This window comes from Limulus polyphemus, unplaced genomic scaffold (genome assembly GCF_000517525.1).
Source record: "Limulus polyphemus unplaced genomic scaffold, Limulus_polyphemus-2.1.2 Scaffold5160, whole genome shotgun sequence".
NCBI lineage: Eukaryota > Metazoa > Arthropoda > Merostomata > Xiphosura > Limulidae > Limulus > Limulus polyphemus.
In genome coordinates, this window is record NW_013670770.1 from 29,651 (window position 1) to 45,874 (window position 16,224).

General features: G+C 31.4%; 1 protein-coding gene across 1 annotated transcript in view; it reads right to left on the minus strand.

Moving 5' to 3' along the window:
* Positions 1–3,452: 3,452 nt before the first annotated feature.
* LOC106472209 (kelch-like protein 17) overlaps positions 3,453–16,224 on the minus strand; it is a 37,439-nt gene continuing 24,667 nt past the window's right edge. The window contains exons 5-9 of the mRNA XM_022400810.1: positions 14,411–14,624; positions 13,355–13,499; positions 6,863–7,119; positions 5,602–5,675; positions 3,453–3,638 (exon numbers count right to left, since the gene is read on the minus strand). Of these exons, the coding sequence (XP_022256518.1) occupies positions 3,453–3,638; positions 5,602–5,675; positions 6,863–7,119; positions 13,355–13,499; positions 14,411–14,624 (876 nt within the window). The remainder of the gene's footprint in view (positions 3,639–5,601; positions 5,676–6,862; positions 7,120–13,354; positions 13,500–14,410; positions 14,625–16,224) is intronic.

A 16,224-nucleotide genomic window follows, 5' to 3' on the forward strand; every position in this document is an offset into this window, starting at 1 on the left:
TTAATAAAACAATGCACCAGTTGTCTGACATAGAACTTTTAGTTAATAAAACAATGCACCAGTTGTCTGACATAGAACTTTTAGTTAATAAAACAATGCACCAGTTGTCTGACAAAGAACTTTTAGTTAATAAAACAATGCACCAGTTGTCTGACAAAGAACTTTTAGATACAAAACTTTTGAACTTGTATTGAAGTAATATAGTTTTGGTAGTACTTAATATTAAACAACATCTAATTACTTAGTCTGAACTTATTGGTAAAATAGAGAACGCAGATGAAATTTAACTTCAATACCTGTCAGTTATCACTGTTAAAATGTTTTATTAAAAATATTTGTAAATCATTCATTAAAACTAAGCTAAATATGTTACTGATCAAATACTTTAGTTGACTGTTCTTCGGGGTTATAAGTTGTGTGATTAGTGACCGAGAAGCGGTAGTCTGGAGTTGATGAAGCCGGTACCAGTCCATGAAACGAGAAGTTACAGATGGTGTATTATTAAATGTTCGAAGGTGGTTAAAGCTAGGAGGCTTAATAACATATCATCAATACCACAGATTAAAAATTCTAGTTTATTTGTTTCAATGAAATAATTCTGAAAGTCAAATTTGGCTTTGTAATGATGGATTTATTGATTAAACAAATGTTCAGTACACGGTACTCCTTGAAGTGAATCATAATTTCTGTTTTAATACTTTCTCAAACCCATCTTGATACAATGATTTACAAACATAAAAAAAGAAAAACACTTTAAAGAAGGCTTTTTTTTATTTCCATCTTTTAAGATACACAAATAAATGTGTTAAAAGCCAGTAAAACTACTTTGCTAAGAAGGTAGTTTTACTTTCATACAACTGTATGATGTGCTCAAGAGGTAAGTTACAAAGTGTTTTGAAAAATGAAATAACTTTTTTTTTTTGTCTCGTATAATAATTGTTACAAACTTAAAATTGTTTATATAAAAAAAAATCAAAAGAAAAAAAATACTTGAACCTATTCAGGAACAAATGTTATAAAAGCAAGTTTGGAATGTAATGAAAAATGATATTTCCTCAATCCTAATGTAAAGAAATTGTACGTAACAAGTGTTGTCGAAAACATTAGTGACAAAGATACTTCACTAGTAGTTCAACTGTTGGTTAACCTTTAGAAATATGCCTCAAACTGCTTAATGCCACACAAGACCAGGAAATCATTACTGACCTTTTAAAAATTCAAGACAATGAGCTGGGAAATGAAGGTAATTGGACTAATTAGTTGGGAAAGTAAATTTCTATATCACAAAACATGAAATAAGGAAGTGAAAAGATATTTTACATCTAGTACAGTTGAGACTTAAAGGCAACTTCATCCTGAAAGTCTATGTAGTTTGCAGTGTTATAGCAGCATTTAGTAATGCTGAACAGGGACTAATGACCCTGGCTGTATCTAGGTGGATGATGAAAGTTAAAAGTACTGGTGGATAGTTTTCGTTGGTAACAATTTGATAATATAGTCAGGGAAATCAATATACAAACGTGTGTGAAAACCCATAGTTGTTAATTAATGCAAAAAAATCGCCTTATAAGCTAAGTAATGTAATTAGCTTCACATGTTATTGCACTGATGAGAGTTATGGTACATTTTTAAATTAAAATAACTGATGTGTGTTATTTAAACTTGAGAAGGAGCTCAAAGATCTTCATCTGATTCTGTTCACTTTGCAGTGGCTATGCTAAGCAATGTTTCTACACCTAAAGCTATCCAAGTTTTTGTTCGAAGGCAACCATTATCATCAAGTTAACTAGCTTGAAACTGCAACTTTCAGTTCATTATGGTATGAATTTGATTTCATTACGGGCTTGTTTTCTTGTTATAAAAAGACTTGTCTCAGTATTACGTGATTTAGAAGTGTAAAGATCGATTGTCTCTTATTTTACAACACTATATTTTTGTTTAATCAGAAGGTCCCTTCAATCCCAATGCTGTAATGTTTCAAAGTTTGTTGTTTTACTATGTTGAACTCGCAAGACTACTGTAACAATACAGTTACTTGATGTGTTTCAAGACAATTGAGCAAACCTTCAGTCGTTAGATTATAATCTACTACTCTAGTATCACATGAATGGTATTCCATTAACTTCTGAAATGGGCTTCCTTGAAGGAAGTGAAGAATGTTATAAAAATAATGTTATTAAACTTAATAGAGCAATTTGAAATTTCAGTTTTACTAGTTTTCAAAACTATGTATCAGAAGTTTCTAAGTTTAAAAATGAACAAAAGATGTCCTTAATTTGCATTTCCACATGCACTAAAGATGTCTTACGTGTTTGTGGGTTGGAATGAATGGGCAATAACCTATATGTGACTTTTAATATATTAAGTGATGTTACTTAATATTGTGTATCTAACCATGGTATTCACTTTGGTCCAAACCACATGTTAAAATTTTATTTCATTTCCAGTTCACATTCAAGTACCAATGGTTTCAACCAGAACATAACTAGATGAATATATCAAAATTCTAATATCACCCTTTCTTTAACAATGCCTACAGTGAAATTTTCTTGTGAGGAATATTTTATTCAGACTGTGTCTAAGCTCTATAGAACAGTCTTTAAATCAAACCTACAACAGATGTTTCAAAAAGGAACATTTCAGCCTGATCTAGTTAGATTGGAATTCTGCACGATTGTAATATTGATGAAACTTCTAGTCTTATTGTTAATGAAGTTAATGAATATTTGGATAATTCTATGTATTTCAATCTTGTTGAAGGTTTCCCGTGTTCCTTTAATTTTGTTTTATTTTCATAAAGGTGCAATAATTATATGTTCCAAATTAAAAGAGTCTTGCATCACGGCTATTGTAAACCACTTCTGTAATAACATGCGATTTGTTTACAGAAGTACACATGAAGTAGTGCAAGCAGAGGGGTACCTCTATGCAATTGGTGGAAACGACGGAAGCTCTAGCCTGAATACTGTTGAACGATACGACCCTAGACACAACAAATGGATGTTAGTTACTTCAATGATGCTTCGTCGGAGCAGTGTTGGAGCAACAGTTTTGAACTGTCCAAGTCTGGAGCATGTACTTCTGAGGACAGAATAAAGGGGTGGAAGCTCTTTAATTCTTTGGGCAGATAGAAAAATACAGTTAAGATGCAATATGATCTTAGATTAGTATTTAATTCTCTGGTCAGATTCAAAGACAAATTTATGGTGTAGATACCACACTCTGATGAGGTACGAGAGACACTTTGGTGCAGTACTGGATTAATTATTTTCAAAACAGATGAAAAGGTACACAAAATGATATAAACAGTAAGTAAAAGACTAAAATTTTTATCTTGGTTCTCAAACAAAGAAACTTTTGATTGCAATATAAAAAAACATTACTAAGAGATCTTAAGCTATTAAAAGTTATTTTTCTATGGGTATTTTTTTAATCAAGAAAGGGAATACATTTTACCTGCGAGAATTCATGGAAGCTACAGCATCCCATGCTGTTCTACGAGGGTCATAGGTTTCCACGCTGCACATACACAAACTTCCATCGTTACCCCCTATAACATAAATTGAGCCATTTAAGGCTGCCACTCCACAGCTGCTGCGTCTGTTGATCATAGGTGTGACTGAAGTCCATTTTCCCTCCTAGTGAAAATATACTGTTTGTATTAAAAAAAAAGATTGCAGGATTTCTTAAACTTGGGTTCTCTTTAGCTTATCATATCTCATATTCAGTCCACATAAATATACTCTTAATTAAACTTTTAAAAAACATATACAGCTGACAGATCTGATGAGGGTGTTAAAATATCATTCTTCAAGTTCAGAAGATGAACAACATGAAAACAAAATCCTAAACACTTTACTATTTGCTAGTTTTACATAACAATTTATGATACTGTTGAGATGTAGTTACAATAAGTTACCGGTGTTGAGATCTAGAATGTCTGAATATGTTGTGTCAGTATGTTCTTCTGAATTAGATGCTATGTTTCACCTGATGAGCAATTCTTCTAACTTGTAGTTTCATGCTGGCTTTAGGGATTTTTGTAAATTCGAAAATGTACTTGTATTTTCTAACGTAACTATGGAATGTATACGAGTCAGACCTAAAGCATAAAAGAAGGGATGTTTTAACTGACTAAAATGTTCTTGTTGAAAAAGATTTCAAACTGTGTGTTGGTCCCGTGTTTCAACATTTAATATATCCCTTACTTCGTAACGAGTTCACCAGATATGTTCTCACACATTGCAAAAAATATTAAACAGGAAAAATTACCCAAGCTGTAAGAGTGAGAATACAGTTGCTATAATATTTTCAAGCGGTGTTAATTACAAAGTGATAATGAACGAAAAAGCCATATTTGGAAACAGTGGCATTCATGGGTGTGAACAGCTAGTGATAGATAACTTCACGGTTGTTAATAATTAAGGACACAAATGAAAGTTTTAAGAGTGCGAGTATAAACATTCAGAAAGTATGTTTTAATTACAATGTTCACAGAAAACAGGATTGCTTTAAAAAAAATCTTGTTACTTTCATTTCCTAAGAGAATTGTTGAAAATCACTGGAGATTTTGAGCTCAATGAAGCTTAGAAATTTCTTCTAGAAACGAATAGAATAAAACTGTTCAACTTGAAAGTAGGCTTAGAACAGCAATATACGGTTGCATCATCATAAACCAGTAACTCTTGGTTCTGACCTGTTTAATGTTAGAACAGTTAGTGATAAATAGAAATTACTTATTACCATCTGTATATGTTACTTAACCTAACTAACAAGAGGCTTAGCTTGCTAGTTTTTGTCTTGCATTATCATAAACCAGTAACTCTTGGTTCTGACCTGTTTAATGTTAGAACAGTTAGTGATAAACAGAAATTACTTTTTACCATCTATATATGTTACTTATACTAAATAACAAAAAGCTTAGCTTGCTAGTTTTTATGAATGATAGTAAAGTTAATTCTAATAAATAAAATAAACAGTGTTAAAATAAAATGAATAATGTTACATTATTAATTCTTACCCAAGAATCTGATTTATAAATGATTTAAATAGAAATGATAATAATTAAAAGTCACTTGCTTAATTAGGTTCACACCATGACAGTTGTAGTTCCGGAAAACTGATAGATAAATAGATAATGCTATGTCCATCGTGCCCTCCAGTAGCACAGCGGTATGTCTGCGGACTTACAACCCCTTGAATCCGGGTTTTGATACCCGTGGTGGGCAGAGCACAGATAGCCCATTGTGTAGCTCTGTGCTTAACTTAAAACAAACAATGTCCATCGCAGCTCAGCTGATCTGATGAACTTAGGTATTGGGCAAAAGCCTTGCTGTAACTGGATATGGCAAATGTAGTGTGTCTGACATATTTATAACATCTGGTATAAAAACCAGCTGTTACTACAAAGTCATCTGGAGACCTACATGACAATATTAGCATAACTCTATTTTGTAATACTTTAAAATGAGTCATATACAAATTTAATAACATATAGACTACAGGTACTTTCATGAGTGAGTTGGTAAAATTAATATATAAATCAAAAGTTCATATGAAGAGATTAAAAGGTGTCTTAACTAAAAATACTCCCACACTTACTCTTGGATCTAATCTTTCTACAGATGACAGGTAATTGGCTCCATCATATCCTCCAATAGCATACAGACATTCATCTGTAAGAGATAATTTCATCTTGTGATTACCGATTGCATATTGGATGTAATCTTGATCAACTCACGCAGATAATTAATGCCCGTAAATGTCAGAAATAAAATATTAAAGTTACGGTTTCATTGTTCTCTCATGCTAAGTATGTTGTCAGGAGAAAGTTTCCAAAGGAATATACATCAACATCTGTGGTTCACAGCAAGAACTAGTATTTTGGGGTTCCTTAATTAAGATGTGCTAACTTATTTATTGTTCCTTTCATTAATAATATCAGTTATCCTGTCAAATGTTATTTTAACTTGCCATTCACTATTATATTTTTATTATAAAAATTTATATTTAGAACGAGCCTAAATCTCATAAGTTGGGTGAACCACATGAGACGTTACTGGGTTTATGGCCAAAACTAAAGTTAACAGCAAAACTATGCATTGACGTTACTGGGTTTATGGCCAAAACTAAAGTTAACAGCAAAACTATGCATTCTAATGCAGATACACAAGAAAAGTATATTTAATTAACTATATGGATGGTCAAGCTTATTTTTAGTTTTGCTCACTCTGATCACAAGTTAATATTATTATAAACTGCATATTTAAGTAAATATGTCCAGAACACAGAATGAACATTTTATTTTTCAGACACAAATTGTATAAAAAAAGTTTAATAAAAGTTGTTCCTACCACAGATCTATAGTCTTTCTACTCATTAAAGTGGCATAAAGTTCAAGTCTTTTGTTGTTGCTAAAGTATTAATCACATCTTTGTTCTGGTTGTAACTTTTGGAGTCTTGTATAAGGGTGTTATCGTATTCAGTAATTACAATGGAAATATTATTTTTTTTTCTGAAAACATCCTTTAAATGTGAACCAACTTATTTTTTGCTATCCATCATTAGTTCAATGAAAGCCATTAATGTTTTTAGTAAGTATTTTATAACAAGGAATAATCTATAGCTTACTTGTTACATAGATCTATAACTAAGAGAGGTATGTTTTCAGAGAATGCATTATACATTTATGTTTCTTTCACTCGGGAGTTAAGTTGACATTTGTAGCATTAATCTCATCTGTTGTACTAAGAAGTGAACAAAAATCTCAAGGCTTAAAAGGTTTATCAACAGTATTATAAAAAATAAACTATGTATTTATACATTTGATTATCAATATGTGTGCACCAGTTCAACAACTTACCCAAAACAGCCAATCGGGTGTACCTTCTTCTGGTTTCCATGGCTACCATAGAGGACCATGTTCCAATCAGGGGGTCATAACACTCCAAACTATTTAAGCAGGAGGCACCATCATACCCTCCTCCAACATAAAGTAATCCATTTAAAGAGGATATACCTAGACAGCTTCTCTTCGATCCCATACTGCATATGGGCTGCCAGGTATTCGTCAGAGAACTGAAGCACTCTGCAGATGCCAAATCCTTTGTTCCATCGTACCTTTATCACACAGTTTAAAGGTTTTAAGTTACCACTCGTCAAGTTCTTAATAAAAATTAAATGTATGCTAAAGTAGTGACAAAATAAACTAATAGTTACAGTAGATTATGAGTGTACATAAGTAGGCTCATTGATATCTGATGCTGTGAGAATGTTATTAATATTGAAACCAAAAGGACTTAATTATTCAAAGAACAATTGTAATGGTGTATATACCTTTTACAAACCAATAAAAAAATTATTAATATTTGACTTGTCATAAGACATTCGTATTAGGCCTGTTATGTTTTCAAACACTACATTTTCAATCTAATTTCTTAGGGATTTTCAAGAACTAAAAAGAATATATAATAATAGTAAACACCATAACAATTTTTGTTGTATCCTAGTCAGCCTGAAGAGTTCCAGTTTGACCAAAATGCATTGTCAGCAGTGGATGCAACAAATATAGTGTGGTTGGAATACTTTTATTATACACTCTTTTAATTCTAGGGACTAGATATAGAATTTAGAGTTTAAAAATATAATAGATCTAATACTAAAGTCGTACACACAGTAAAAATTATTGTTGTTACAAATGGCTTATATAAAGAGTGTTCTGACCACTCTTGTGTTTGTTGTATTCCAGCTTGCCTGATGAGATCTGGATTGAGGGAAACTTGTTGTCAGTAATGGATATGACAAATGTAGTTTGGTTGGAATACTATTATCATACACTCTTTAAAAATATAATAGGCCTAACATGAATGTCTTATGACAAGTCAAATATTAATACTAAAACCAATACTTGATTTAATTACCCAAAGAACACATATAAGTTTACTCAGAATAGCTTAATTTCAAAATAGAAAGAAGAAGATTAAATAAAATCTATTGTCAAATAATACTTGTATATTTGAATACAGAGGATAAACGTCAGCTATAGCTTTATTTTGTCTGTTTTAATTCTTTTTGAACATATTCTTAGAAAAAGAAGGAACCAAAGTATCTATTATTTTAAAACAAGTGAAGTTGATTACTTGATGATGGCTCTAATGACTTTACTGATAAATTACTATGAATAAAATATTCCTTATTTTAAAGAAAAAATTAAATAAAACGCTTCAAAATCTTGTGATGAAAATACATACAAAAAACAATTTCATTAACGTTGTTGTTTTACAACTGAAATATTTTTGGCTGTACGCTACATACTGTTTAAGATATATAATTATTATGAATAGTACTTTCTTTTCTACTTTTTTAATAATTACAGTGGACTACATCTGCCACTAGGAATAATTTGAGGCCTCCAACTGCTGGGGACTGATTAACAGAAGAAAACCAATCATCTTGTAAAGTCTCCCAATTGATCAATAGTGATCAGAATTTTACTATTTTCACCCATACTTTGCAATGACATTAGTAAATCTTTCACTTGACAGTTAACAATTAATTTGAAAGCCACTTATTACAGCTGTAAACAAGAAAGCTTAGATTCAGTAAATCTTAGAGAACAAAGTGTAGATAAAGAATGACAGGATATGTACAGTCTGCCAATTATGTTCTGTAAACAAGAAAGCTTAGATTCAGTAAATCTTACAGAACAAAGTGTAGATAAAGAATGACAGGATATGTACAGTCTGCCAATTATGTTCTGTAAACAAGAAAGCTTAGATTCAGTAAATCTTAGAGAACAAAGTGTAGATAAAGAATGACAGGATATGTATAGTCTGCCAATTATGTTCTGACTCCCCTTTTTTTTTTGTATTTACAGCATAGTAAAGATATGATGAAATCCACATGAGACACTTAACCCTACTTGTATTTTACACTGACAATGCACCACTGGAGGTAACATAATGGTGTGGGGAACATTTATATGACAGGGGTTGAGTTCTTTGATTTCATTAGAAGGGTGAATAACCATAACCTATTGTATAATAAATTAGGCACAATGCCATAATAATAGCCACACACCTAAATTAACCCATTAACTGCTGCAGGAGCAGCTCAGTTGCCATTTTTTGACTCACAGATAAAACTGAGTTGCCATCAATCACAATAAAATGGTAATTATCGTCATTCACATAGAGTGATGGATATTTCCGTCATTCGCAGCTGAGCCATGGAACTTCAATGACGGAAATATCTGTCATCCGCAGTTAATGGGTTAAATTAGGTTACTAAATGGTGAGTTAAAAAAAAGACTCAAGAGCCCCATACATACTACATAGCCTCTAGAATTATTCCGACCACAATTTTACATTTCCACTGATAGATAGTAATACATAATCCACAATTAATGGTTTAATGAGCATAGCAGTGACTTTATTCATCCTTCTTTGTCTTACAGCATCTCAAGCTATTATGTCATAAAGTGATATTAGGTGGGGTATTGCTAGAATGGATGGCACAATACTCAGTTGACTCTACTTAACACAAACCTGTAAACACAAGTGATAGAAAGTTAATTTACTATTATAAAAGATATAACAGGTGTTACAATTATAATATATATATTCTGACAGTTGTAATCTGTCAAATGAGCACTAAGAAAACCTGTATCCATTACTTATGGGCAGAAATTGCCATTTATTTATCATACAAATGCCAAAAACGTTTTTAAGTTGTCATATATTTTACAGTCAAGAAGCCTTTCAGATTATAAAAATATGTATGTAGATATGTAAATTTCTTTACAAGTAGCCACCCACTCCCCTGCAGACATAAAAGGGACCAAGTTTATCTGTTTTATTGCTTTCACACATATCCATGTACAGGATGACAACACCGGAAAGACAGAATATCAAATAATGTTATACTTAAACACATTCTGTTGCACAATAACTTGAGAAAAAGTTTAAATCTATTTTTGAAAATATTACTCATTTTTCAAAAATACCAGTTTTTCACTTTATTAACCTTTTAACAACATAGCTCTGCCACCGATGAAGTCAGCTTACCTGTGGTACTTTATAGTGTACAGGCAAATCACTTCCCCTTGTTTAACAAAAGTTTAGCTTTCTGACTACATGTGTAATGTTTGGTCACCAGTAAGTTTACAAACTTACAACTATAAAATCTGATCCCCCCGTAATGTACAGACCACAGATAGCTCCTTGTGTTAATAAAACAACTTACACACAAGCATCTTCTGACTGAAATATCTTTCTCACTACATGTGTAATGTTTGGTCAGCAGTAAGTTTACAAACATACAACTATAAAATCTGATCCCCCCTGTAATGTACTGTTTGTAAACTTACTGCTGACCAAACATTACACATGTAGTGAGAAAGATATTTCAGTCAGAAGATGCTTGTGTGTATGTTGTTGTTTTATTAACACAAGGAGCTATCTGTGGTCTTACAACTATAAAATCTGATCTCCCCCGTAATGTACAGACCACAGATAGCTCCTTGTGTTAATAAAACAACAACATACACACAAGCATCTTCTGACTGAAATATCTTTCTCATATCTGAGTCAACTTGTATATTTAAAATAACAGGAAGTTATGGACATTTATCATACTTGAAGATGTACACAATCAATCCACATGCATTTTGGTTAGTAGGAGAATGGTTGGAACAATGCACATTTCATGTTAAGCTGCTAGCTTAGCCCGATCATTCACCAAACCACGGTTTCATCTATAAAAATACTGATAGATAAATCATTCAGTATGCTAGTTAGTTTTGAAACGATAAAAGCAGAAAATAAATACTGTGCTCCTTTCTTGCAGAAATCACAAACTATAAACCGTACGTGCATGGTCGAGTGTCAAAGCTAGCTTAGCCCGATCATTCACCAAACCACGGTTTCATCTATAAAAATACTGATAAATAAATCATTCAATATGCTAGTTAGTTTTGAAACGATAAAAGCAAAAAATAAATACTGTGCTCCTTTCTTGCAGAAATCACAAACTATTAACCGTACGTGCATGGTCGAGTGTCAAAGCTAGCTTAGCCCGATCATTCACCAAACCACGGTTTCATCTATAAAAATACTGATAGATAAATCATTCAATATGCTAGTTAGTTTTGAAACGATAAAAGCAAAAAATAAATACTGTGCTCCTTTCTTGCAGAAATCACAAACTATTAACCGTACGTGCATGGTCGAGTGTCAAAGTGCACATGCCACCTCGTTTTACAGAGTGCCATCCAACATGGTATTATGTATTTGATGCTAGAGTTATCAACTATTACTGATTTAGCAACAGTTTGTACATGAGGAGAGTAAATAACAGATAACCAGTATAATATATAAATAACCAGTTATACATGATAGTACTAAACATTCTTTCTTACTTTTCTCAGCAAATGGTTTTAACTTAATATTTTTATCCCTGTTTTTTAGTTTTATGACAGCTCTGTCAAAAACACCTGGATTAAAACCTCTTCCCACTGCTATGTGCTTAAATTAACAAGAACTCATTATTGATATCATCTTGTTTACAACATAATTTTAATATCCTATCCACCTAAGAGTAAAATGTAGTGAGATGTAGTGTGACAAGATTGTTGATGTGGCGGAATGATTACAGAGAAAAGTTTACGATAAATGGTAGTTTCCAATTTATCCTTATTTTTACTCACTAAATCATCCAAAAAAAGTAAACAACCATTTATCTCAACTTCATAATTAAACCTTATAGAATTATCAATGTTATTAAGGTAATCAGCAAAATTAGCTAGTTCATCTTTACCATACTGCCAAATCAAAAATGTATCATCTACATATCTTAACCAAACTTCAGGTTTTTTATCTGCTTTTTCTAGTGCTTCACTTTTAAAACTGTTCATAAATAAATCACATAATAACAGAGATAAAGGAGAACCCATAGCTAAACCCTTGTTCTGTTTATAAACTTTGCTATTAATTTGGAAAAATGAGTTTTCAACACATACTTCTAACAGGTTAATTATATACATTATTTCTAAGACTGAATTATTATTTTCTTTCATTTTTGTCTCAAAACATTCAATAGCTTTTGTCACAGGTACTTTGGTGAACATTGACACAACATCAAATGACACCAAAATATCTTTCTGATCTAAAATTATATGCTCAATTCTTTCCACAAATTCTTAACCACGTATTTATTTTTATCCCTTAAAAATGAGAATTTTTTAGATACAAGTTTTGCTACATTATAAGTTGAACTCTTAATATTGGATACAATAGGTCTGAAATTATTACCAATCTTATGAACTTTAGGCAAGGCATATAATCTAGGTAAAATAAAGTTACTGGGAATTAAATTTTGCTTTTCATAAGGTGTTGGAGTTATACAACTTTTAATTTTTTCTTTAACTATTGTATGGAGTTTATTTATTGGATTAAGTTTAATGTTCTCATACGGACCTTCTTTCAAAATTTCGTCAACTTTAGAATCGTAATCATTTTTATTAAGAATAACAGTTTGTCCCCCTTCATCGACCTTGCAAATGACAACATTTTGTTCCTTTAAATTTTTCAAAATTTCAAAGTCCTTTTTATTATTATCTTTAAACTTAAAATTATTTAATAAAGTGCAACATTCACTTCTAATAATATGCACTTTTTGATCATTTAATTTTTTCAAGTTAGTCTCAATTTCAGTTATATCTTTTTTAAAACCTTTATTTGGACCAAATGAGAAATTTAAACCTCTGTTTAAAACATCAATCTGTTTATCATTTATTATTAAATCAGATTTATTTATGACTTTAGGGTTATTTAAAAAAATATTGTATTTATCTGGCAATGAATATAGTTTATAATGTTCTTCATACACTTCTTTTTTCTGAATTAATAAAGTTTTTAACTTTTTGTCCAATGTAGTTTTTCATGTAGCAATATTTTTGTGCATAATTTTTTGTCGAATTACAATATTCAGTATCTTCTTTTTAGTCTGCTCAAGTTGATACTCCACTTTCTTGTTTTTAATATTCCAATCCAGTTTTATGAATTTTGATGTTATTTTATTTCGTTTAAACCTCATTAAAAATGCTAGTTGTTGAAGGCATTTTTTTAACTTCAGTTTTTGTCTTGCAAAACATTTTGCCATACATCCCATTGCTAGATTATTATTTTTTTATTTTTGGCTCGTGCGTATAAAAATAATCGTTGTTTTTTAAGAATTGTGCGTTTTTAAAACTGTAACTCTGTCTAAGATACAATTTTGCCATCACAGCCAAATAAAAAGCCATATGCTTTTGAACAGCATTTTTGAATCAAAGCCTAGATTGTGATCTGTTACTTACCCACCAACTACATAAATTTGACGTTCCAATCCTGCTACACCAGCACGTGATCTACGATGTAGGGTGGGTGGAAGTGGTGCCCAGCGGTCAGTACGAGTGTTATAATATTCACATTCACTGTGAATGGTAAACAGTGACCCACCACCTAAAAGACAAAGACAGGAAATTATTAAAAGTGAACACAAATTTAGGTATAATAGTAAGTCAATAAATCAGTCAAAACATCCACATTTCAGTTCTGTTTGTGGCATTCAGTTTTACTATTAAGTATGCTTAGCAGTTTATTCTAACAGTTTAAATAATGTAAAAGATACCAGAAGTTTCACAAAATTTCAGTTCAAAAATAAAAAAAATGTGAATCATGAATTTCTTTTTAACAACACCAGTTTTGTTTGATTTGTGAATAATCATATCCAAGTGTCTCTCAGAAACGTGTTATTGCTTTATTATGCTACCAATTATCAGTTCTGAAGTACAAGTCCAAATTTTCCACTAAAGTATTGTTATGATAGTGGAAGTCACGTGACGCTGGTAAAACGTCAGGAGAATCTAGAAGGATCATGAAGGCCCGAGCGTTTTCTAGGCATCCTCTATTTTAATATATAAGCCGGCAAATAAAGCGGAGAGAAGAAGTGACGGCATAGATAATTGGATAGCAGACAGAAAGATAGGGAGACAGGTAATCGAGTCATAAGTAAAGTGCATGAATCGTTGTGAATTTTAGCATGTGTTTAAGCTAAAGTGACTGTGGAAATAAAGTGTATTGCAAAGTTGTATTGAGAAAGAATAAATTAGTTTTATTTAAGAAAGAAATTGTATCGCTGAAGTTCTTTGGAAAGAATGTTTACATGAAATTAACAAAGGAACAGAGATGTAACAGTATATAGCGATTTATCTTATTATTCCAATGAAGGCATATTGATATTCCAAGGTGTCGATAATTTCCTGAACATTATAGATTTGTTTAATAATATCATTAATTATGTGCAAATAAAACCTAAGTAAACTTTACAGAAAATAAATGTGAAGTAATAATATTCACAAACAGAAGAGTACCTATAGCAAACAAATAAGGCTTCAGTCCTTCTGGTCGTCGATAAGTTGTTCTCACTCCCATCATGCAACTGCGATGTTCAGGCATCAGATGGTACTTCATTGCTTCAATCAGCAAATCTTTAGTCTTTGGACAATCCTGGATCAGTGGCTCTTCTCCTACTCTTTTCAGGAGAAATTCCCTCCTAATTAGTGGAAGCCTAACATGCTGTAAAAGCTAAAGAAATAAATAAAGAGATTAATTTTGAAAAGTAAGAAAACAATACATTATTTTTTAAATAACCATACTGCACTTCTGTTTATTAAATAAATTTTGACTGTGAGAAAGTGTTATTGCCCGATATTCAATGCATAAAACTAATAGAAATGTTATAGTTTTAAACTTTACTATTTTTTAATGCAAATTTTAAAAAACATAAGGTTTAAAATGTATAGAAAATAAAACTAAACATGTCTTTTTCTGTATAAAGTTGAGGAATTAAATGGAAAAAAATTAACTATACAGTTGTAGATAAGCAGTCAATATATAATTATGTTGGTATGATCATCTGTTACTGACTTAATGTTTTTTTTTTTCTAGTTAAGATTTATATCAAGAAATACAATTGATTATAATTTAGTTCAGTGTATGATGTGCCAAACTTCATATTGCATCTCTTGGTAAATTGATTGAAACCCAGCAAAAGGCTACCACATATATGTTGTACTGTGGGATTAGTAGTTTTACAAAACAAGTTGAGAATACAAATATACATTATACTTCATCAGGTAAACTACTGTAAGTTTTTTTTTATAAACATCACCAGCTGAAAGCTTGTGTCACAAACATACATTCAACTAAGTATTGAGAAAGAAGGTAGAAATTCATGAGTAACCATTAAAGAGAAGACTGCTATCTAGCTTAACAATTCTGTTGACTTAGTGAACAAATACTGCATTTTCAGCATTTACTTCCTTCATCAAACTGACTTTAGATTTGTAAAAGTAACAAAGGTAGAGCAATATAGTGTAATTAAGGTAGCTAAAAATCTAGTTGCCATAGCAGCTTATATATACTTAATAAAACCCATATAAAAGTACAACAATATAGTGTAATTAAGGTAGCTAAAAATCTAGTTGCCATAGCAGCTTACATATACTTAATAAAACCCATTTAAAAGTACAACAACGTCTCCACTTAATAACATAACACGAATATACCGAAAACTATTACTTTGATCAATATCCACTCTCTTTAGTCTAACTATGTAAAGGATTCTCATGTAATGACAACTTGTACAAATTACCTTAAGTGAGATACTTAAAGGCAAGTTGTGTAAATAGTTTCAAACTCCATTTCCTATGCAGAAGACACACTAACTATTTAAGCTAAATCAACTGATGCAACACCTTCATAACATACCATTTTGAACGTAATACACTGATACATAACTGTTGTTCCTGTCTGAATATGTATATTATTCAGATATGTCTGTAACCTGGCCTTTCATGGAAAATGTCTTTATTAGATAAATAATTTCTAAATATCAGAACAGTTTTTCTGGGTTTAGTTGAAAACCATACATAGCTATAAATAATGTTTTAGGCTCCATGCACTTGGTCACGGTTTCAGACATATTTGCTTCCATTTGTGGCCAGTACACTAGCTACATAAATCATTAGCCTTTCATTAAAATGTCGGACATTCTCGACACAGAAAGAGCTTTTCTGTTTTAGTAATGAGACCAGTTCCCTGATGAGTGTGTGTGTGTGTCATGGTCTTCTGAAAGTACAGCTGTGTTTGGAACTAAAGTATAGTGACAAGAAACGCTATGAAT